At 41.2% G+C, this 24,085-nt stretch overlaps 1 protein-coding gene across 2 annotated transcripts; it reads left to right on the top strand.

Moving 5' to 3' along the window:
• The first annotated feature begins 6,956 nt into the window (after window positions 1-6,956).
• On the top strand, window positions 6,957-23,778 carry PDCD4 (programmed cell death 4). Of its 2 annotated transcripts, none has more exons than XM_050898991.1 (13): window positions 6,957-7,046; window positions 8,399-8,546; window positions 9,716-9,812; window positions 13,161-13,457; window positions 14,027-14,121; window positions 15,862-15,975; window positions 16,256-16,477; window positions 16,751-16,848; window positions 18,360-18,474; window positions 19,279-19,386; window positions 20,481-20,591; window positions 21,587-21,726; window positions 23,046-23,778. In XM_050898991.1, exons 3-13 carry the CDS (start codon window positions 9,773-9,775, stop codon window positions 23,104-23,106), a joined length of 1,401 nt encoding a protein of 466 aa, XP_050754948.1. In that variant the 5' UTR covers window positions 6,957-7,046; window positions 8,399-8,546; window positions 9,716-9,772; the 3' UTR covers window positions 23,107-23,778. The 2 variants fall into 2 exon arrangements, with proteins under 2 accessions (XP_050754948.1, XP_050754945.1); XM_050898988.1 differs by lacking the exon at window positions 6,957-7,046 and adding an exon at window positions 7,099-7,271.
• The last annotated feature ends 307 nt before the right edge of the window (window positions 23,779-24,085 follow it).

Here is a 24,085-nt window from a genome sequence, read left to right as displayed (position 1 = left end):
TATACGTGCAGACACCTGCCAGGAGATCAGAAATACATTTCTAAGATGTTACGCTCTTTGGCTGGCTCAACCGGCTGTGCTGTGGGATGCACTGGGTGCCAAACCTCCGTGCCTTGCAGCAAGAGAGCTGAAAACATCAAGCCCTTGTACACCGACAGTTCTCTGACTTCAGTCCAGTGCTGGGACTTTGGGACAGTGTGTCAGCAGGGAAGAAAGCCAGAAGGAGGGACTGAAGAAGGAGTGAGAGGAGAGAGACAGAGACAAAGTAGATGTGAAACAGGGTGAAGAGAGGCAGGTAGATCTCTAGACCTCACTGGCCAGGAGAAGGCCTTGGCTGAGTCTCCTGGCCCTGCTGAGGTAAAACACCTTTTTGGTGTTCACCACAAAAGGTGACTTGCACGGTTATATTTTCAAGGTAAGAAAATTATTTCTAAAAAGAGCAACTAATCTACTTCTGCTCTTCCACTGTGTTCCTTATTTTTACCCTAGAAATACCAGGAAAATCCACTTCGGTCAAGTTTTTTCTGGGAGACTTGAGATGCTTCAGGTTTTTTAATGATAAACAGTACCCCGCTTAAAATATTATATCCCTGTGATCAAGCAGGCATGACTGATACAGCTTCAGACTTCCAAGGGGCGTATTCAAATAAATAACAGGAACTAATCCATATAGTCAGTTTTCCTTAGGAGCTCGGGGATTTACATGTCTAAACTTTACTGGGATAAGACTCCAGGACTGGGGATAAAACTCTAGTTAATTAAGCATAACTTCAACAGGGATAAAACCCAGGCAAGGGGAACAACTTGAAGACAGAGACTACAGTTGAATGAATTTCAACCTCAGAAATGATACTGAGAATGAGCAGTCATTACAAGGAATCATTTTAAAAAGCAAAATAACCGATCGGGTATAAAAACTATGTCTCAAAAGTGAGTTGGAGTTTTGTCTTTTAAAGGATATTAATAAAAATGGGAAAGTGTTTTTCCTGGTTGCATACAGCTGAAGAAAACAGGTAAGGAAAAAGAGAGATTACATGGGATAGAGGTAAATGTGTATTAGGTATGTGCAAAACCCAAACTCATACTTTGCCTTAACTTTCACTGAGGATGTTAATCGTGTGGCTGCAGATGAGGATAATGGGATGGGGATATGGAAATGTTCACAGCCAGGATAGAAGCAAATCTTAGGGCTCCTTCCTGCACTGAAGGCAGAGGAACAGGCTAATCCGCATGCCAGAGCTCTGGAAGAACTGGCCCAATGTCTTTAACAGGTCCCTCAGCCAGGGACAGGAGCACAGCGAGCCTGTACACAAGAAGTGAACTGATCTGGACAAGAACAGGCATGAAGGTTTCAGCTTAATAGTATATGGAAAGCTTCAGAAAAAATGGTGAAGGAAAGGCTAGCAAAAGAGAGGGGGGCAAATGGCATGAGATTAAATGGGTTTATCAAACCCATTTATCTTTCTTGGGTAAGGCAAGCTGCAAGCCATTTGCTTAGTGAAGGAAATGGGGTGTATCTCACCTATCTGGACTTAAATTGCACATTTCATACGGTGCCATGTGGAAAGTTCTTAAGAAAAGGGAGAAGTGATTTAGCACAAGGTATAAAGCCCATAAAGACCTGCTGTGAGAGCAGTGCACGGCTATCAGGCTGGAGGGCAGTTACCAGGGGAGTGTTAAACATCACTGCTGGAGATCTGGCAAAGTGCTTTTGTAAATGAGCTTGGCACTAATGTTAGTGGAGAACTGGTGAAATTGCTGATGACAGAAAATACGAAGCAACCTCAGGACAAAGGAGGCTTGAGATATTACACAGACAAAAGCAGTCAGCAGCAGAAAGTGGTGGTCATAGGCACAAATGACCAAACCCTTTCCTACAAGCTAGCTGGCAGCTCACACTTCGATCACTGAACAACTGACTTGCCAACACAGTGGAAACATGAAGCGAGAAATGCAGTCCTGGAAGGCAGCAGGAAAGGTGCAGCCTAGGCTGCAGTGAAGGCTGGGGTGTGCTCGAGGAGAGGCTATCTATCTTGCTTCATTTTGCAAAGCGAATGCTGAGAGCAGGAGGATTTCTCTGCATAAATACTCCCAGAAAGGGAGAGGGAAGAGCTGATGGTGCTAAGGGCCAGTGCTGGTACAGAATAAATGATCAAAAAGAGGCATCAGATATTTTGGTTATAAGATCGTTACTAACCATTTGACAACGTGGTTCTGGAATAGCCTCCCCATTGCAGTTGTGCATGCAAAATACTAAATCGCTTTGAGGACAGAACTTGATTAAGTTTATGAAAAGGATTATATCACATAGTGCCTGTGATAGGAGACCTGGTAGCATAGAAGTTCCTGCCAGTCCTATGCACAAAGGTAAATATTCTGTAACCCTCTGTCAATATAAATATGGAGCATGTGATTATACACACACAAAAAGCAGGCACATGATTTATTAGTCACAGGACCTCAGCTTGTCGAATAATAACTACAAGGCAATAACACACCTTGTAATAAATGGCTCCCTAACATTTTCTCCCACAGTAGACCGGTAAAAAAGTACAATTATTCCGAGGTAAAGGTGGTATTTTGTGTTTCTGGTTGTTAGCTTTTAAATGAACTCACTGTCTGGAACTCTTAAATCAAGCACTCCCATTTTTCTGCACATTTCACAAGTTCAGCCCTTTCCAGTAAAGCGTCTTTTCAGATGCGTGATTGCCTTTTGTTAAGGCAAGAACGAACAGATGACAACTGCAGCACAGAGGAGACATGCCTGGAACAGTTTTACAAAGCAAACCCAATTCTAACGCTTCTGCCAGGAGGGTGTACTCAGAAATGTGAAGAGGGAAGGCTTTTTGTGCAATGTGAGGGGCCAGTCCTGGAAAGCCATGACAGAGACAGGCAAGCTGTGGTTCGGGAAAGTGTTTATCCAAAGCCATCGCAGTGGGTGACGCTTGTTTCCACGCTCGGGCAAGCGTGAGCTGATCCCCCTCCACCTCCCAAGGGTGCCCAGCCTCGACAGGCGCTGCACACACAGGTCTGCAGCGCAGCCCCGTTCCCAGCTCATGGACGGAGCTGCAGGAGGATGTTCAAAAGCAATGCTAATTACTGACCATTAAAAAAAGCGAAGGCGTGTTTTAGCATCCTTTCAAGCTGGAGCCGACGCTGCCTGGTGAAGAATGGGATTGCTGTGCTTGCAGTTCATTTTATGAAGGCACCTTTGCAGAAGATGCAAAAATAAAAGTAGGCTGAAGGAAAAGAAAGCAGAAGGCCAAGAACAGAGCAGATTGATTTAACAGATACGATACATTTTTGCTGTCTGCATTATGTGTGGAAATTTATATTCCAAGTGACACAGTAACAGACTCGGTTGTAATCAAACAGCACTGCTGAGGCGTCAGGAGCACAGATGCTGCCTATCGAAAATATTTAAAACAGGAAGTAAAACTTTGAAAAATCCGCAGTGGGGAGCACAACCAAAATGCTCTGCGACGTTTCTAACCCAACGCAGCTCCTCTCTGCTTTTCACTGCTCTCTCTGGTTGCTGGAGGTCGGACGACCTACGTGAGTCACCCCCAGCTACAGCTCAGATAAACCTTGATGAAAAGCAAAGGCTGGCAGCAAACTGGCCAGGGCAGCCTGGAGACACGCGGTGTCTATTGTGCACTAGAAATCGGACGGGGGGAAGGGCTGCTCCACGCGTTTTGGGGAACTTCAGCCAATGGATTCCTCCCCTGGGTGTTACAGGAGGGCTTGGCCAGCATGTGAGAAAGGGAGGGGAGAGTTTGAAAACAACCCAGCAGGCTCTAAGGAAGGCAGGCGGCTAGAAAGTGACCTGCTCGCCTCCGTGCAAGCATTTTGCTCCAGGTGATCGGCGGTGTTAGGGGTGGAAGCGCAGGAGGGGCCTGGTAGCTGCCGGCGGGTCCCCGCTTGGCGTGGGTCAGCGCGGCGGAGGTCCTGGGCGCAGGTAACCCCGGGACGCAGGTGTCGGGGAGCGGGCGTTGAGCTGCGCAGCCCGCACAGGTTGCCTCGAGCTGCGAATTGGCCAGAAATGGTCGAAAGAGGGGTTGTGGTTTTTTTTTTCTATGGGAGGAGGAATTCTGCTGTTTTGTTTTTATGGGGATTTTGGTGGTATGCTTGCTGTTAACATGGCTGGGGGAGGGAGGCCGGGAGGGAGCAAGCAGGTCTCTACAGCTCAGAGATTAGCATGTGATCAGCTGTCTTTTAAATATTGCAGGCGGTTTTGAGGTTAGAAAGGCAAAAAGAGGCGATATCTTTTAGCAGACCAGTTGATACAATGGAAAATTACAAATAATCTTTCATGCACATCAGCCCTTTTTCAGGTCACAGTGTTTTAGAAATCAGTAAGTATGTGCAGTCAAATCTAGACAAGATTTTCAGTGATTGATAACCCAGTTGCTAATAGAGACATTCAGCAGAAGAAAGAAAAAACACACCATTTTCTTGTCTGGAGGTGTGCTGGATGGTTCAGGGGTTTTAATCTTCTTTTGATTACTGACCCAGCTTTTGGGCCTCTTGGAAGTGATCCATTCCTAATTTTTACCAGAAAATCCTCTAGCAATTTTCCACGGTGCTTTAAAATGGGTAATTGGCATGATGCACTGATGTGGTATTTTGTGGCACCTTCTCTTGTGCAGGTTCTGGTTACTGTTTCAGTTTCTCTGCCACCTCTTTCCTCTTCACTGGAGAATCTCTTTAAAGCCCCTCTTCTGTCTTGCAGGGGAAGCTGAATTCCATGATCTATGGTAATAGCTAGAATTTATTTTCCAGATCTCGGTGATGACACTGTAGTGGTTTGCTTGGTATGTGCTAGTCAGGAGAGGTGCAAAGAGCAAACTAGAAATTATTTTTTGATTGATGGGGAAACAACAACTTTTGAGGCTGCCTCTAGGTTGCATCCGAAAAAAGTCTTGTGTGAGCATGCTGAACTGTCCTGACTTGAAAATGCCTGCAACTTAGTGTCTTCATGAACAAGAAAGATTTTCTTTCTGTCATTTGTCTGATGGGGAAAGTATTTATCATTAAAAATACAGCAATCGTGCTGCACATTCTTTTATCAGATCACTGTTGTTTTAATTCTTAAACCTAGTTTTGATGATTCATGCAGAGATGGGCCAGTAAATGAATTCAGAGGCTCTTACACAAGGGAAGTTTGGCTCTTATTTCAGTCAAAAGTACACTGATTTGGAGTAGAATTATACTGGAAAAATATGTAAAAATACTACAAAAGTCAAGTCATAATCTATGAACTGAGGAGAATTCTCTTGCTGGCAGCTGAAAAATCCTGCAATATGCAGAAGTACTAAAGCAGAAGGGATCTGTATTTGCTTCCCTCATAGCACTGGACTGCTATTACTTGGGCTCTCCGGAGTGACAAATTATAGAGAGAAAACAAAGGGTTAGCTGAGTTTTTAGGAGAGACTGTGAATGGAGGCAAAATACATGACAATGAAAGGAGACCATCATCTCTAATTAGGTGTCTGGCCTCAGGCAGTGCATATAGAATAAACAGGGTAAATGTAAACTAAAATAAGGTAGAAAGTTTGGAAGGTTGTGGATGGATATTCATGGTTTAGCTGTCAATCCTAAGCCTGCACTGTGTTAAAGAGTTTCAGCAGTGGAGAAGGTGGCTGCAGCACCTTTTGCCTGTGGGATTGCCTGAACAGTCGGAAACCTGTCTGCCAACTCTGAGGCAGCTGCGGTGTTTCCCAGTCCCCCTGCCTGAACCGCTGTCCAGTAACACCCAGCGCTGAAGGGAAGGTAGAGGGGTCTTGTGTGAAGAGGGAGCAAAAGGTCTGAAATCCCCACGTTAGCCGAGAACAACAACAAAGAAGAGGTAATACATTATTTTTCTGATGGTTTTGCTTCAGAAAAAAAAAAAATTGATTTCTAATTAAAGGAGGAGGACACAATGTTGAAGAGGAGCCAGGCACAGCTGTCAAGGTTTCCACGGCTGTCTGTGCTGCCAGTGCATGTAGGGCTCTCATCTTCCCAGTCAGGTTCTGTCACTGGACCCGCAAACACTCATCCACCCCCCTCGCGTGGTCTCTGGGTGCAACCGTTCTCCCACATCTCGGAGTTTGTTGTTTCAGATCTAACCTAAAACTTGTCAAAGGTATTGCTAATTGACGCTAATGATCCTCCTGAACGTTAAGAAGTCAGGAGATGATGACGTGCTGCACTTCTGCGAGCGGACTGGGGTATGTTAGACAGGGAAATGGAAGTTGCTGGTCTGCTGCGTGTGCGATAGCCCCAAAGGACACCTCTTCACGCACCTACACAGACAGCGTAAACCAGCTTTATTTTAACCACCAGGCCAGACATCCCAAGTGGGCCGGTACGCCCCAGAGGGCCTGCAGGACAGGGCTTGAGCAGGACGGAGCCAAGCCGCTGCCGGCAGCACGCAGCGCTCCATGGAGGAGTCTCTCTGACTCCCTCACGCACCGAGGCATTTCCTTCACCTCCCCTCGCGAACGCGGCGCTGCCCGCTGCGCGCAGCCGGCCGGGCCGCAGCCAACAGCCGCCGCACAACGGGACGTCTCCTCACCGGCCGCGCCGCCGAGGGCCACGCGCCCAACCGACCGGCGCCCTCCTCCCCTCCCCCCACGAATGGCTCCTTCCCGCTCCCTCCCCGCCGACGCCCCCGAGATGGTTTCGCCCTCCCCCTCCCCCCTTCCTTTTCCTGAGGGCTGAACACCCTCCCGTCCCCACCCACCGGCATCCCCGCCTGCCGATTGGCTGCGGCGGCGGGCGGGAGCCAGCCAATCCGCGGCGCCGCTGGCGGCCGTGTCGCTGGGGGGAAGAAAACAAAAACAAGCAGGCAGCGGCGCGCGCGGCCGGGGGGGGGGGGGGGCGGGGCCGGGCCGAGCAGCGGGCGGGGAGCGGCAGGGCACGCGGAGCGCCGCCGCCGGTAACGGTCCCGCGGGCGGCGTGTGAGGGGAGACGGCACGGCCCGGCCCGGCCCGGCCCGGCCCGGCACGGCGCGGGCGGCCCTGCATCCCTGCGGGCGCGGCGGGGCGAGGCGGCCCTGCGGGGTGCGTGGGGGGGTGTCCAGGCCGCGGGGCGGTCGCTGAGGGGCGGTTGGCGCCGTGAGGGGCTGCTCCCCCTGACTGACCCCCGGCCCCCCTGGCCAGCCCGCCCCGCTCTCGCTGCTCCGCCGCGTCCGGTCCCTCGACGGTGGCAGCCAGGCTTGGCTGCGCAGCGAGCCCCGTGTCACCGCCTCCGGCGGTGGCAGCGTTGCTGAGGACACATCTCGTGAGGTGCGGGTGCTCCTTGGCCACAGGCGGGCCGGGTCAACGGCTGCCAGGCCTGTGCCGCCGTGCGAGCGTGTGGCGGCAGGCCTCTGCGCCAGCCGTGCTCCCACCGGCCTTCAGCCCTCAGTCACGCCTTTTCTTAAGGGCCGGAGTTGCTCCGCCATTGATTTCTTCCGGCGGCACGGGTTTTGTGGGGGTAGCTAAATCTTACCTGGTTATTCTTGCGTGTGGCTGCAGAAGAACAGCTAGTGTTTGCAGGTCTCCAAACCGTTGGTGATGGGGAGTGTTTGCTTAAAGTTAGGGGGAAGAGAAATCGTGTAAGCTGTGTGGAAGTTCCTCAGGGATATTTTGCATAGACGTAAGGTCTTGATAAGTTTTGGAATCTTTCTTCTGCAATGTGTGTTGTTCCTAAACGTTAATTTGCCGCTATTTACCTGCTGGGGTAGAATTGCCTATTTAGATAAAGTACATGCAGTGGTGGTGAGTACAGAGAGCTGAGCATATTTTATTGGTGGTTTTCAGTGACTTAGGACATACCCTTGTCTGCTGAACTACTTTAAAAGTACTATTTGTATCACTGATAAATCTTAAGATCTCTCGCAGCGTTCTTGTTTTGCAGATGCTTACTTCTGTCCATTTTGTTCCCGTATTATCTCTTCTAACATAAAATTCTGGGGTTATTTACTCTGGTGTTTTTAATGCAGATTTTCAAATAGTGTTCTGTAGTTGATTGGTAGTACTGTGTGGTATAACTCTGCAAAATATAAAGTGATTTTTTTTTTTGATACAATGATAAATACCAGCATCCTGAAGCTCCAGCAGACCTGTTGGCTTGAGTTAATGAGGGGGTGCATTGCTAAATTGAGAGTATGTCTCCTGATCAGTATGACAACATGAATTGTAAAGCTCAGTTATTCTGTCATCCTTGTTACAAACAAAGCAGGGTGCTGAATCTCAAAAAGACAGCATATGAAAGTTGTGTTATTTATTACGTTGCCATAGGTGGAGAATTTCAACTAGGGTCCTATACGGAAAAAGTATTTCTCCACTTGAAATTCAGGACTTGATTACAAATGATGAAAGTCATGATTGTTATTTAATACAGGTTTTGTCCTTTGTCTTCTTTTTCAAAGAGGTGGACAACTGATGGAACATTCCATTAGGAAGAATAAAACTGTTCTTACAAGGTAGTTTGCTCAGATTAGACTGAGATCCATACAAAAAAATCTCTCAACCAACAGTGACTGGGAACACTTGAGAACTCCTGAATGATTGATTGAGGTAATTCAGAAAAAAAGTTTATCTAAAAAAATGGTGTGGGGCAGGGAGGACTACTTATTACACAAAGCTGTTAACTGGGTTGACGTTAGGAAATGCAAGATCATGACAGCTTGATACTGTGCCCTAAACCAGAGTTTATTGCCAACGGTCTGTGATGAATCATTTGCAGTTAATACGTCTGTGGTAGGCAAGTGGGCATAAGAAGGGAAAACAAGGGAAGAGAAGAAAAGGGGAAGGGAGTGCTGTCGTTTGGTGTCACAATCTTGCTACTCAACGGTAAGCTGTTTTCAGGGCAGCAAAGGATGAGAAAGGGGAAAAAAGAGCCACTGAATTCTTACGGGGCAGACACAAATACCAGTAATATTCACAGGACTACAAAGTGATTTTTGAAAATCTTGCAGGTGAAAAAGTGTATGGGGAATTCTGGAGCTGCTTAATTTTTTGTGTACATAAAGGAAAGATGGATGACATAAAGGAAAGATGGATGATGCCATCTCTTTCACTGTGACATGGGGTGGTTTGTAGAATAGCAGCTGCTAGGAAGAAGGAGAAAGAGAGAGTAACAGAAAAAGAGAAGTGTTCAACTTTATCCCTTGCAGATTGAATGGTGGTTCTAAGGAGTGTTTGAAGGGTGCAGAAGCACAGATGTGAAAGCTTGACAGCTGTATGTACACATACAGTAAAACATAAACACTGTGTCCTTGAGGGGAGGAACAAAAAATAGCTTACCTTCTAAGGGCTGGTCTGAACTTGATAAATTGGTACCATTTTATCAGTATAGTTCACCTGAAGATGATTTCTCTTGTGGATGCAATTATAACATTGATATTGTATGCTCATATAGATAACCACTTTTATCAACTAAAAAAAGCTGCATACAGAGGGCTTCTACCCTTAAAGTAACGGCTTTTATCCTGGTGCCTCCTTTATAAGCAACAGAACTGACAGCTGCTAAGACATCAAGGCTTAGATGTGTTTGAGGGTGGTGCTGTCTCATGTTACACCATTTACCTTCCCAGGAACTTTTCAGTGGTTACTGGTAGTTAATTATAACTTAAAAAAACCCTATTTTTGCATTGTATTTTGTGAGTGAAGCCTTTGCAGCTTCTTACTTCTTTAAGATTTGGTCTAGTGCTTTTCTTCCCCTAAGCTTCTCCGTTTCTGTTTAGGCCTTGGAGGGAAAACGTTAAGACTTTACATTTCACAGTCAGTTCTGTTAAGCAACTATGGAAATAGAAAAGGAGCACATTTATATTACCCCAACAGGTAAGTAATATATTCAGTATTTTTTTAATTAAAATTGCTTAGCTGACCTGAAGTGTTCTCTGTAGAAAAATTGTATTACCTGTTAATTTTTTAACACTACTGGTTTAAAAAAAAAACCTCATCAAAAATTTACAGAGTAGTTCTTTCAATTATATATCATAGTATCCTGCTGGATTATGTTTATTTCAAAATTTATTAAAATCATAAAGTTAACATTAATTTACTGAATAATAGTGACTCTGGACTGTATCATCTGACTTCAAGTAGTGCTGGTGTGAAGAAAAGAATAAGCTCAAAAGTAAAATGTGTAGGTGCATTTCAGAGGTACAAATTCTGCTTTTATGTAGCTGTTTAGCTTAAAATTAGAGGAAACGATGAAAGGCTTGACTGGAAGTGGGCTGGCATGGGAAAAATTTACCAAATATGTGTTTAGAGGCTGCCCTGAAATTGACTGTTTTGTCCATGTCACAAACGTGGTTTATGATGCTTAGTCAACTTAACATAGTTTCATGTTGTTTCTGTGTCTTCCAAAGGTTGTGATGATCTGCAGTGACCTTTTTATACTAAAGAGTTTTTGTAGGTTTTAAATGTTTTTCAGAAAAAAATTGTACATATGTTAAGATGGTATGTAATGCAGTTGAAGTGGCAACATGCTCCATATGACCTCTTATTTTAAACCAGAATTAGTTTAATGTAGAAGATACCTTGCTTCTCAGCATTTTAGAATTATATTTGGGTAACAGGTGAGAAACTGCTAGATACCTCAATTGACCTAATTTGGTCAAATGAAATTTGTGTGTAGGTAAGTACTTGCTGAATGCTTTGTTAATTAAGGTAGCACCATAGAAGCACAGATTTTAAGTGTGCCTGCTAGGCTTAATAGCAGGGTAATAAGATAAATTTTGATAACTTTTTAATATATAGTAAGCAACATCTTAAAGTTTATAGAACACCGTTATTGCTTATATACGTGTATGTATATGTTATATGATGTAAAAATGAGAAGCTGAAAGGAAGATCTGCATAATTTTATAGGTACTTTTTATAAAATTATTTTATTTTAGAAAATTGTTGAAAACTAGTATATCTGTTTATCGTATTTTTCAGCCTAACTAGGTAACTAATAGTGGAGGGCCAGTTGGTTATAGTGTGATGGAGAAAGAGGTTGCAGCTGGAAGTGATAGTGTTATATAAAACCAGTGTTTAGTAATGCAGTGAGAAATATTCTTATGGGTTGGATGTTTCCTGTGGAGGATTTCCTTTAGTCTCGAACCTGAGATGAGGATTGTGTAAGGAGGTTGGACTGTAGCCTCCCCTTTTATCCTTAGTTGTCAGATTCAGGACTGCCTTGTGTTAATTGTTGGCTGTTTTCTTTGGAAACTGAGAAAGAAGTAAGTGGTCATTGAAGAGTGTAGTTCCTGGACAGCCAGATTGCAGGTCTAAACAGAAATTCATGGGAGAGTGGACATGAAGAGATGAGCTGGTTGTGCTGATGAGGTCTCCCTGGGGAATGAGAGGAAGGAAACCTGTTCTGTTTGGTTTTGCCTTTTTTTCCCCTCTGCTAGCTTTATGCAAATCTCTCATTGTTTTATTAAAATGTTAGACAAACCGAGAAGGCTTGTTGTGGGGAATCTTTTCCTGGATGTGATAGCATGCTTTTGTTTTTTAGCTTTCTGCAAGCATAAAAGGAATGCTTTTGTGGGAGTAATGAGTGAAAAGATGAAGCTTAGACTGGAATGGCTGCATTATTGTTCAGCTATAGCATTCACATCTGTGAATCTAAATGTAGTATCTAAAACTAGTATCTAAATGTTATTTCTTTGATCACGAAGGAGGCAGCTGCATCAAACTTTCTTCATTTTGTAGTGTAGTATCCTCTTTGATATGGGTAAATACTTTGAGGTTGGAAATGTTTTACTAGTGCACTTTGCTTTCAAAACAATTCTTCATGAACCTGTTCTGAATAGAAAAAATATAGTTCTGAGAAGTATTGCCAAATGAACATTGCTAATTAGAATGTATTGGAATGGTGAAGTAATACATTCAGCTAAGTTCAAACACAAATTTAAAATATTCTTCATATTCTGGGTTTATGGCAGTGAACTTTTCTGTAAAGTAGGCTTGGCACAGCTGGAAAAGCTGCTGCTTCCGTGTGCCTCATCATTGTACTTCCTAGGGTTGGGGCTATAGGTTGTGTCTTTGAGACTCTACTGAATCCTCAAGAAAAGAAGGGCTGTGTAGCAGAGCTGAGGATGTTCCCTTTGTGTGTGTGTTTTCCAATTTGCAAGGACTCCCAGGGTACTAACTGGAATGTAAATAGGTCCCCAGGTGCTTTTTTTATCTTGATGGGTTAAGAAGGGGAAGAAGAACTTAGGAAGGCTTTTGCTCATAATGCTCTCAATAAGACATTCTGCTGAACCATACAGCTCAGGTGGGGGACATCCTGACTTTGTGAAATAAAAGATGTTAGATCCAAATTTTAAATGTGCATTAAATTCCCGAAAGAATGAAATTATTGCACTTCTCAGTGCTCCGAGACATTTACAGATTAAGTTGTGAGAGAGTTTTTTTGTTGGGTATGAAACAAAGCTAGTTACCTACTATATATGATTGTGCTGGGGAATAAACCATGGCCATTTGAGAAACAGTCTTGACAGAAGCTACAGTGAGGGGCAATCAATAGAGAAGAAGAGATCACAGTGGTTCAACAGACATTATTTATTCTGTGAGTCTTGGTTACTGAACTCCCCAGGCTTTGTATGAAGCAGCATTTTTTTTCTGTAACTTTAAAAACAAAAAAGTAGTGATGTTTTTGTATTCTTGTAAGTCTAAATCATTGCTTTTCCAGCTGGTCAGCTGTGTTTGAAATTCCTTGAATGGGGGGAATGTTGGTTGATGATTTAGGAAATTAATTTCACTTTGGTGACCAGTCTGTTAACATTAGTGAGTTCTTACAGAATTTACTGTATTGGCAGTTTTGTTTGTTTCTAAATGAAGAGATGAGTGGGTGGAGTGAGAACGAGGCACTTAGATCTTGCGCACTGAGGAGTTCTGATAGTTTCTGTTTAACAAGGGTGGGGTTTTCTGTGGTTTACCTGTTCATAAATGGTTTATTCATTTGCTTTCCAGCTCTTGACATAGGTTCTGTTTAGATTGTGGATAGTTTGTGCAGGGGAATAAGGAACTCCTTATTACTGTGATGTGTAGACATCATTTGCCCTAACACTGTTGGAAATAAGAGTTCTATTTAATGTTGTAATCCTTTTTAAATGAAATGTGTTTTGGTATTCTAACATAAAACTGTTTAAAACTATAACAGATTTTTTTTTGCTCTGTCTCCTTTTTAAGAACTTGAGAATCTAAGTGATGCTCCATTTTCCGGTGATGAAGAAAATGGTGGGTCTGAGGAACGAAAGACTGAAATCAATGGAAATTGGATTCCTGCAACTTCAATTACTGAAGCCAAAATAAATGCTAAAGCAAAGAGACGGTTGAGGAAAAATTCTTCTAGAGATTCTGGGAGAGGAGACTCTGTTAGTGACAATGGAGAGACACTGAAGACTGGAGTTGTACCAACGAGCCCAAAGGGGAAACTCCTGGACAGGCGATCCCGGTCTGGAAAGGGAAGAGGTCTACCAAAGAAAGGTTGGTGTAGCTTAGTGAAGAGAGAAGCATGATAAAGGTACAGATTCTGTCCAAAACATAGTATTTTTTTTTTCCCACTGGGAATCATTTTCATAAACCACAGTCTCTGTGTAGGCATTTGGTTATGTTAGATAGTAGGTGGCAATCAGAGCTAATAGTAGGTGGCATTCTTATCAGAAAATGTTATATGTGTGTCATCAATTAACTTCTGTCTTTAAGGTAAGTACCTTTTCTTAGCAAATGTAATACACAAATGTGAACTGTTCGTGGTTCACAGGACTGTTATTAATGCAAACTTAAAGGATGGTTATATTTGAAAGTACAGTTTCAACCTTCAGTAATTGTGCAGTTTCATACTGCTTCTAGTATCTTACTGGAAAGTGATGAAAAGACTGGTTGCTAAAGTGGAAACATGTCATTCAAACACACCCTTTTCAGCATATATTGTTAGAGTCAGGAGGTGGGCACAGGCAGTGATACATCACTCTTAAGTGAAAGAATCTTGGGTTGAACTCAGAAGTATTCTTTGTAAACTGGCAGTCCTTGCTTACTGTGCCGTATTTTGCCAGGTGGAGCAGGTGGTAAAGGAGTTTGGGGAACACCAGGTCAAGTATATGATGTGGAAGAAGTAGATATTAAGGATCCTAATTATGATGATGATCAGGTAGGCAAATAATTTCTTTGCAGTGTTGGTTTTTATTTCCTTTATTGATTTCAATTGCTGTGATGCTTATATTAATGGAAGTTTGACTTTGTGAGTTATGTGAATGTCAGCCTGGCTGTATGAAATGCTAATTTTTATGTTCAAGAATGGATTATTGGCCAGTTAAAGACAACTGGTGTAGAAGTGTCACAATGTAATACTCACAAATCTTACCCCAGAAGCCCTCTTTCTGTGCCTGACTGGGCAGCACCCTTTTCCCAGGTGTGTTCTTTACTGCTGGTTCTCGTGGAGGTGAAGGTTGCAATGCTGCTCTATATTGCAAACAGGCACCATGTTAAAAATGCAACACAGACTTTCTGAAGTCTAGAGTTTAGTAGGGGACAGTATCCTTTATGGATTTTTCTCTTCCCTGTGTTCCCAACCCTCCCAATGTCTTGTATCTACTTGGTATAAACACTTGAAAGTAGTGTGAAGTTGATAGTCTGGATATTTTGTTTACATTTATTTATTTAGAATATGTTGTGGAATATTGTACCTTACAGCCATATTATCAGGGGGGGAAAAAAAAAAAGTAAAGCTCATTGGGCAAAGGGTGCTTTATAACATTAAATCACTGAGGAAAGGAAACACTGATTACAAACACAATTGTGAGACCATAAGTAAATTCTGTGTAACAGAAGCAGAGCGATAGTTGTGTCCTTTGAGCAGAGGCTGTTTGCTGTAGCCATAGCTGCTGAGACGATGGTATGTGGGAATATCAAAACCTTCTTCCAGTATCAGTTTTTTTGCTGCAATTCAAGGCTTTACATTAACAGACATAGCTATTAAAAATGAAGCTGTTGAGTGTGTAAAAGAAAGTTTAATGAAGAATGAATATTCTGTGGAACTTCTGTATGCTTAGCTCTTCTAAGGTTGTAAATGGAGACTAATGTGAGGGAAGGATAGGCTTTTGGACTTCTGATATACTTCTTGATCATGGAAAGCTTCTTTCCAATAAGCATTAGTTGGAAAGCTTCTTTGTTCAGATTTCTGTGATCTGTAGTATTGCTCTGAATGTTACTTCTGTAGTCTGTGAGGAGTAGGGAACTGAATGACAGCGGGGAGATCTAGTCATGCTGGAACTCTGCAGGACCAGGTTATACAGGAGGCAGTTGGTGTGTGATTCTTTTCTCCCCTTAGGGAATGTCTTCACTCACAGATATTCTGAAAATGCCTTTTCTGATTTGTACATGCTATCGCCTGTCTGGTCATGCAGTCACTAAGGAAGAGGGAAAACAGGCAGGCTTGCTGTCAGGGACTGGAGTGCCGCTGAAGGGAAAAGTGCTGAAAGTTAAATCTTGTGCTGTGGCACAGCTAACTGCTGGGCTGGCACAGGAGTTTCTGTTGCTCTCCCATCAGTACATAGTATATAGGTGCTTGATCTCTGTGTTCATATGGTGTCAGCAGAATCCTAGGAACAGAGTTTGGAGTGTTTACCATTGTTTGACAGTAAATTCAGCCTTTCAGTTGAATTCAGCTAACAGTAAATTCAAAATATAAGCAGCATGACATTTGGCCAGCATTGTCCATGCTTTAATGGTAGAGACATAATCTGATGTTTTTTGGCAGAACACTGACTACCAAGACTAAAGCATTAAGGATTTAGACAATCTATTTTGATGCTATTAGCACTGCATAAGATGTAAGAAGAGACAGTAGTGTTTACAAAAGGGTATATGCTTTTGTTGTCTTTTAAAATAGGAGAACTGTGTCTATGAAACAGTAGTTTTACCTCTGGATGAAAGAGCATTTGAAAAAACTTTAACACCAATCATACAGGAGTATTTTGAACATGGAGATACTAACGAAGTTTCGGTATGTCGCATGCCTTTTTACGTCTTTATTTTAGGGGGCAAACCTGTAGCATGCAAGGGAATCCAACTGCTAGCTATAAATGAGTGTATAGAGATGTTGGCAAGAAATGTGCAGTAAGAATACCTAAGCAGTTATATTCATTACATGAGCAGAAGCATGTATGTAAATATATTAATATAATCATATAAATATTTATATATTTGTAATATATTTGTATAATATATTTATATAATAAAAATTATGGAATCTTAATCTGTTTTGTTTTTCAAATCTTATTTAGGAGATGCTGAAGGATTTAAACCTTGGTGAAATGAAATACAGTGTGCCAGTGCTGGCTGTTTCCTTGGCATTAGAGGGGAAGGCTAGTCACAGGGAAATGACATCTAAGCTTATCTCCGACCTTTGCGGGACAGTAGTAAGCAAAACTGATGTGGAAAAATCGTTTGATAGATTGCTTAAAGAACTACCTGAATTGGTGTTGGATTCTCCCAGGGCACCACAGGTATATTTGTGAAGTTCTATGCTAGTCGTCAAAAGCTTTTTCTTTTAAGTTGTGGCGAAAATTGATCAAGTAAACTGAAATAGACTCTGTATTTTGAAAAGTGTCTATGGATTGTCTTGCTGTCTGTAATCTCCTACCAATTTCCAAGGCTGTGTTTTTACTTTGAGATGGCTCATTTAAATAAAATCTGAAAACCCAAGCACATTATAATTGTCTACTTAGAACTACTTTGAAATTCAACATTTAATTAAAAATGCTTCTGTTTTGTTGCAGTTGGTGGGCCAGTTTATTGCTAGAGCTGTTGGAGATGGGATTCTAAGCAGTACCTACATAGATGGCTACAAAGGCACTGTGGATTGTGTCCAAGCTCGGTAACTTTCTTGTTTTCTCTATATAGCTACAGTTTTCTATTCCAAATGCCAAAGATGATGATCAGGAATTTAGGACTTAAGGATAAATCATGTGGTTCTCTATAAGTTGTTATTTTTTAATTTAAAATCATAAAAAAGAAACCCACAAAGTCTGCAAGAACAACAAAATCCAGAATGACTCAGGTCAGAGGAGAAATACTGAAAGTGCCTGAAAAATGTATTAATGCATTTGAGTTCAGTTTGCAAGGTTTGTTGTCCAGCTGATGTTGGGGGGGGGGGGGGGAAGAGCTGAAACAAGAAGTGGTTATAGAAGGTTTTGTCTTTAGAAAAAACTTTAATGTGATTAATGAGTAAATATAACATCAGGACAGCTGCTGTAAATATGTTGTGAAATACATACATGTGTTTTGCCTTATAAAGGTTTGAAGCTCGTGCAGTGCTTTCCCAGACTTTCTCTGTAATGCTTTATTCATCAAGAAGTATAATTGTTTTCCCTGTCAGGGTGAGAAGTTTGAAGGAGCAATCTCTGACAAAGAGAGACATTTTAATAACTAGCCATGTTTTATTATTTTTCCCCCATAAGCGTATGTTTCAGGCTTGATGTAGAGGTGCTGAAATCTTGAAGCTTCTAAAAGCTCCATTTGTAATGATTATAGTTGGGTACTTTTAGAAGGAAGGGAAATGCTTAGCTGCCTAACTTGAGGGTTCAAATTGTGAAAATTGTCTGTCAGTTATACAAATGTCTCCTGTGATTGGAAGGATTGTAGCCTGCATACTGCACATCTGGGATGCTTTGCTGCTTTTGCTATTTCTTGGCCAGTCTTTTCTGCTCGTTAAATCTTGGTGAATAGACTTATTGTTACTGGCTAGCCCCCAGTATGAGGATTGGGATAACTGTTCCTTCTTTAGCTGGATAGTACTTAACTGGATCTGAGACTTCTTTTCACCTTACTTCCTTTTTCATTGCTTTCTCAATGAACTGGCAAGCTTCCCTAGTTCACGCCATCTTTTTGCAACTATATATTTGCCTCTTGAAGTGCTGTTTTGGCTCAAGGTTTCATAATTCTTTAGACCCAAACAGAAAACAGTATTTCAGTAGAAAAGCTGTTCTTCAGCGTGGAAGCAACTCAAGCCTCTTGTGTTTGATATACATGCCAAGCTGCATTCTTGGAGGAGCCCAGACACAATCCATCTCTGCATAAGAAAATATTAAGTTCTTTCTTGTGAGGATGTTTCAGGTTCTGCATTGATGATTCAGATCTGCTACCATCACAGGATTGTTACCTCTCCTTAGCATGGTATAACCAAAAGTGTAAAGGTGGCAGCAAGAGAATGTGGAGAGCTAGCTTGCTGGCTTCTTGATCCAGATGACCCCATGGAGTTGCTAACCTTGACCTCTTCTGAGGGATCTGGTCGCTTTGCCCAAAGAGGAATGGCAGTGGGGGAAGTTACAGATGCCTTTTAATGAAGTTTTGTAATAAGTTTTTAAAAACACCAACTTTACTTTCTAGAGCTGCGCTGGACCGAGCTACTGTGTTGCTGAGTATGACAAAGGGTGGAAAGCGTATAGACAACGTGTGGGGGTCAGGAGGTGGCCAGCAGTCTGTGAAACACCTTGTTAAAGAGGTAGCTGATTTCTACAAAACTCTTCTCTCTAGAGTTTACTGTTTGTCTAAGCTTATCTTGTTTGGTATGGAGCGAAGAGATACATATATCCTGTAGCAAAATGATGTCCTGAGTGTTGTGGCTTTTTTAAAAAATTTATTTATACAAAGTAATTTTTAAAAACTGATGTAGATCCATTTCATTGATTTTGTAGTATTTATCAGTGGTGGGAATATGCTAGTACGTACTCTGTATTGCAAGTATACATTTATTTTTGCTTTAAGCACTTAGCTTTTTAAGAGCTTTCAATATAAAATGGTGAAGTAATTAGAAGAGCCAAGATGAAACTGGCTAAACTAGATAAACTATTATTATTTTTTGGCATCACTGATGAAAAGCACAGTAATAAGAGAGAGGAAGAAACAGGAATGTTTGGAGATCCACACTATGAAGTAGGCAGGTTTAAAGGGAAAGGTCATGTTATAATTTCTAAGTTGTGAGTGTAACAGATGATAGGAGAAGGAGTTCAGGGGAGAAGATAAACTTAATCATACCCATATTAACTTTTTATGGTGATACCCATCTTATAAAGCAATATTTTGGTGCTTGTGTGTCTGTATTAATGCTATGGATAGGTATTTGGCTTACACTGTGTTTTAGGTTGCTGATAACGTCTCAATGTAATTACATTTATAAGAACACTAGCAGCAAGTTTCAGGAACTAACTTGCTACTGGGTTCATCACGGATTATCAAAACAGTTGACAACTTTTAAATTTTATATCTAATTAGTGTTGGGCTTTTTGTTTGTTTTAAAATTCAATAGATTGATATGTTGCTGAAAGAGTATTTGCTTTCCGGAGATGTACTGGAAGCTGAACGTTGCCTTCAGGAACTGGAAGTACCCCATTTTCACCATGAACTTGTATATGAAGTAAGGAGAAATCAGAGTCCTTTTAGTAACTCAGTAATACCAACAGGTTTGGTTTTGTTTTGATGTGGGCATGCAAATAATATAATGGAATCAGAAGCTGAGGTTGTTTGTTCTGATGTTACTTGAATAACTAAATTGTTTCATGTAAAGTTAATGGTTTGTGCGCTCGTTTGTGTGCACACTGTGCAACAAGTAAGCTGCTGCTAACTCTGGGAAGATCCAGAATTAATTTTTGTTTGTTGGGTAAATAGCTGAGTTCAGATTATTACAAATTCCTGAAAAAGAAGAGCTCAGTTCATTTTCTGCTGAGGAATTGCAGCAAAAAGCCATGCTTTGTTTTGGTGTTTATTTCCTTTTAGTTTCAGATATCTGGGTATTGTAATGGGTGTTAGCTGTTTTTGTTAAGTTATAGAGCTGCATTTTCAGGGTGGGATTGTTCCATCTAGCACATTTGTAAAAGCTCTGAGATATTTCGGAACCAGGCTATATGAGAGAAGGATCATCTTTGCTGTATGTGGGAGACTGTTCCCATTTGTACTCTTTTATCTGCCAAAGTGGGAAATGGTTATTTACCAATAAAGCTGAACACCCACAATCAACAAAATTTTCTTTTCAGTAAATGGACTCCTTTTAGAAAATTCCTTCACGATAGAAAAAGAGAATCCTTTTAGTTGATGGGGGTTGTGGAGATTTGTAGATTTTAAACTTCGAAGTTCTTCTAAAATCACAGATACAAAATAATCATAGATACAAAATTACTTTCACAAAATTAATTAATTGCCATCTGTACTGCAGCAACCATATGGATATAGTCATGTATCTCTCAAACCGGAGCCAGAAAGGCAATGCTATTCACTCTGTCTAGTCCTTTCTGGTTTGCCATACCTTTTAACTTTATCCAAATAACTTAATCAATTTTTCTTTTCAAATAATAATAATATACTGAAGTTGTGAGTGCATGTAACAAATGGACTTGTCTCCCCAGAAAATGCATAATGATGCATTCACTCCTTTTCGCACCTCATATGCTCACACAACATGTACTTGAACCACTGTTTTCTTTTTAGCTAAAACACTTGCATGATTTGTTTTAGGCCATTGTGATGGTTTTGGAGTCAACGGGAGAAAAGACCTTCAAAATGATACTGGATTTGTTGAAATCTCTCTGGAAGTCTTCTGTCATTACTATGGACCAAATGAAGAGAGTAAGTATGGCGTTTAGAGAATTTTGGGTAAGGTCTTCCAAAATTTGCATAGTTTTTACCTTCTTTTAAGTGCTATTTGTAGTCTATTGCTGACTGCTACTTTTTTAAAAATTCTCCATGGTCGTTCTGTATCCCATACAAATAATCTGTCACTGATATATGTACAATAGTTGTCATGCACTGGAAGAAGTACAAATGAATTCCGAGCAGTTCTTCTCTGTAGAACTGCGAGGTACAGAATATTTGAATGTTCAGTCAAAGATTTCCAACTGCTTTTATAAAATTAAGTGGTTAAAACTAATCATTTAAAATGCTGCAATATAGCTTCATTTTCCTTAAATATAATTTTTCTTTTTATCCAGTAGTTCTTCATAATTGAAGTACAATAAGGACCCACTTAATTACAAATGTCAATTAGAACAGCTAATATTTTACACAGTTGGAATCATCCATGGCTTTGCTTCTAGGTGTGGATATAGGACAGCTGTTCTGTCCCAGGGCAAACTAGGTACCACACAAAGACTTGTGTCAAAATTTACGGAGCCATGCTGCTGGTGGGAAGTGATGAAGTCATCTCTGGTTGTCACCAGTGTTTCCCTTACTGCATAAACTGTCGTGTGGAGATTTGTGGCCACATTTCGTTCATTTACATGGAAGAAAAATTAACTTTTCTTCCTTGTCTTACTACCCATGCGATAGCAGCCAGGCTAACATACACATTCTGTGCTGTCTGGATTTCTGACTTGTAAAGAAGTTAAAAATTCAGCTGGTGTTTTTATGTAGATAGGTAGTTGTGTAATACCGTGGTAGTGGCTGGTATTACACCTTGCTTTTCCACTGACTTCCAGCTGCCCTGCTTTAGGTTTGTTGAAACTGTCCGTAGTATACATGAAACTACATTGAAAAATAAATCCTCTGAGTGCAAAACGGTATTTTAAAAATTTGTAATAAAATCATAGAATAACCAGATCATTATTTGAATTCTTACATTGCAGGGCTATGAACGAGTTTACTGTGAAATCCCAGATATTAACCTGGATGTGCCACACTCCTATTCTGTGCTTGAGCGGTTTGTAGAAGAATGCTTTCAGGCTGGAATAATCTCCAAACCACTGAGAGACCTCTGTCCTTCAAGGTACTTGTTTTATTGTAGATCGGTGAAGGCACTGCTTTTTGTCCCCATTGTAGGTAACAGAAAGCAGGACCTTATGACCAAAGTATTACAGATTGGAACTGGAAACTACAGAGGATGGAGAAACAGAGGGTTGGACTGGTAAAAAGTTTACTAAGAAGCTGCACTGATGTGAAACCTGTTAGGTGGAGGCTGGGACAAATACTTGAGGAAAGTAAGCCTCCAGTGAATCCCAGGCAGCATGCCTGCGTGCTCTCCAGAGGATGAAGGCCTCCCTCTCCTCTGTTTTGCCGATTTCCTTGGTAGAGATCAGTGCAGTACTGAGATGGAAGATTCAGGCGTCGCAATGATCCATGTAGGTGACAGTGGAAAAAAAAATTGCTTAAAAAATGGTTTAAACATACCAAAACGGCATGAATAGAGTTCTAAGACAAGACAACCAATTCCAATATTTACGTCAAAAGGAATAGGACACTTACGTGGAATAAGCTCTACACACCTGATCCCTTTGTATCTGTCTATCATGTGGTTTGTATAGTGCTTTTGGTTTTTTATTGTTTACTTATAGCATAAATAATGCTGTTTAAACTATAGCTAATCAGTATTCTGTTCCCTCCTTACTGGTCACAGTAAATTACTAAGTTTCATTTCCTGTGGGGAATACATATAAATTTTTAAATATGATGTTAGAACTATTATTTGCAATTTTATGCATCAGGAATACTATTTATTAGACAGATCTTTTCCAGTTTGGATGTTTTGTTAGGCAGCTTAAACCACCTTGACAGCTTGCGATAAATTCAGATTTTGAAATGTTAGTGTCTTTATCAAAAACAGCCTCCATTTGTGGACTTTAGACTTAAAATTGAGTTTGTGTGTATCTTGGTACCAAATGTTTTGCAGGTTTGGGGGATGGGAGGGTTGAAAATCATCACTGCAACAAAAGCTTGACTGTACTTCAGTTACCATTAATACGTTGAGAGGCATTTTTGGCTTATGTACTTCGGTTTTGGGTAGAAAACCACCATTCCTGGGCTTTCAAACTAGCATCTTTTGCAAGTGTGAACATTAAAAGGTGAGCAAAGTAGAAGCACCTGACAACGCAAATTTTGAAAAGCTTCTTGCAAATAAACCTAATGTAAAATTGCTTAAAATCCATCTGAATCTATCAGTGACCAAAAATGTCAGCTAATCTTGCTGAACTTGCACACCTTATATTTGACTCCCAAGACCATGAGAAGATTCTTCTCGGTGATAGGTAAGAAAAAAACCAAGCAATGCTACTTTGAATTACTGAAAAGATACTTTCTACTTTCTTACAGGGGCAGAAAGCGTTTTGTGAGTGAAGGAGATGGAGGTCGTCTTAAGCTGGAAAGCTACTGAACGTGAGAACCAACTCCTGAAGCCTTAAAAGTTTAAAGGGAAAACAGATAGATATCTTATATATACAAACACGCATGCTTTTTTGGTGTGTGTATGTATATATGTATACACATATATAATATACCAAAATTTTAAGAGTTGCTTAGCACAGTTCATATTTTTTTAAAAGCACATGTTTTGGGTACAAATCATTTTTTTAAATAGTTTTATAAATTTTGGGAAGAAAACTTCTTTCTTTGGGCATATAGTAGAACAACTGGCCACTCTGCTGTGGTGGTGCCTTCAAATAAGCTATCTTTTTAAGTGCCATACATTTATGACCTAATCATTCCATGTTTGCATTGATGTCTGACTGCCGCTCTTTCTTGCAAGGACAGTGTTGTCATCATAAAATCACTGGTTTATACAAAGCTTTATAGAAGGGTCAAGTTAAGCTGCTGTGATCCCATTTCCATTGCTGCTGAAGAAATACTGTGCTTTGGGAGGAAAAATAGCTGTTTCTTTGTTTTGAAGAGCCCAAGAAAATGGAGTTGGGTCGTAAGATTAATTCGTCTGTTCCAGGGGAGAACACTGGCTGGTTTTAGCCCCTGTCTACCAAACTCGTCTTTTTTTCTATGTAACTGGAAAAGTGAAAAGTTCTGGTAAAACATATTAAAAATATTTTTTTGTGAAGCTCTCCTTTCTGCCTCTTTTTTTTTTTTTTTTTTTTAAAACCAGAACAAATTTAACTGTGTTCGGATCTCTGAAGTGTGTGCAATTAAGCTGTACATCTACCACCGCCCTTTTGTATTACAACATGCAGAAGAGCACTGAGTGATTAAACTCGTGGTAAGTATTTACCGAATGTGTTTTTGAAAACAGGTGACTTGTGTAGGAGTGTCCAGGCTGGCACTGAGGGAGTCTGAACATGTCTATGCAGCGCAGCTTTGCCAAGCCCCTTCTCAAGAACAAGACGGATCTAGGGAAGACTCTCTTACAG

Source organism: Gymnogyps californianus, chromosome 6 (assembly GCF_018139145.2).
Source record: "Gymnogyps californianus isolate 813 chromosome 6, ASM1813914v2, whole genome shotgun sequence".
Classification (NCBI taxonomy): domain Eukaryota; kingdom Metazoa; phylum Chordata; class Aves; order Accipitriformes; family Cathartidae; genus Gymnogyps; species Gymnogyps californianus.
This window is presented reverse-complemented; position numbering and strand designations above follow the sequence as displayed.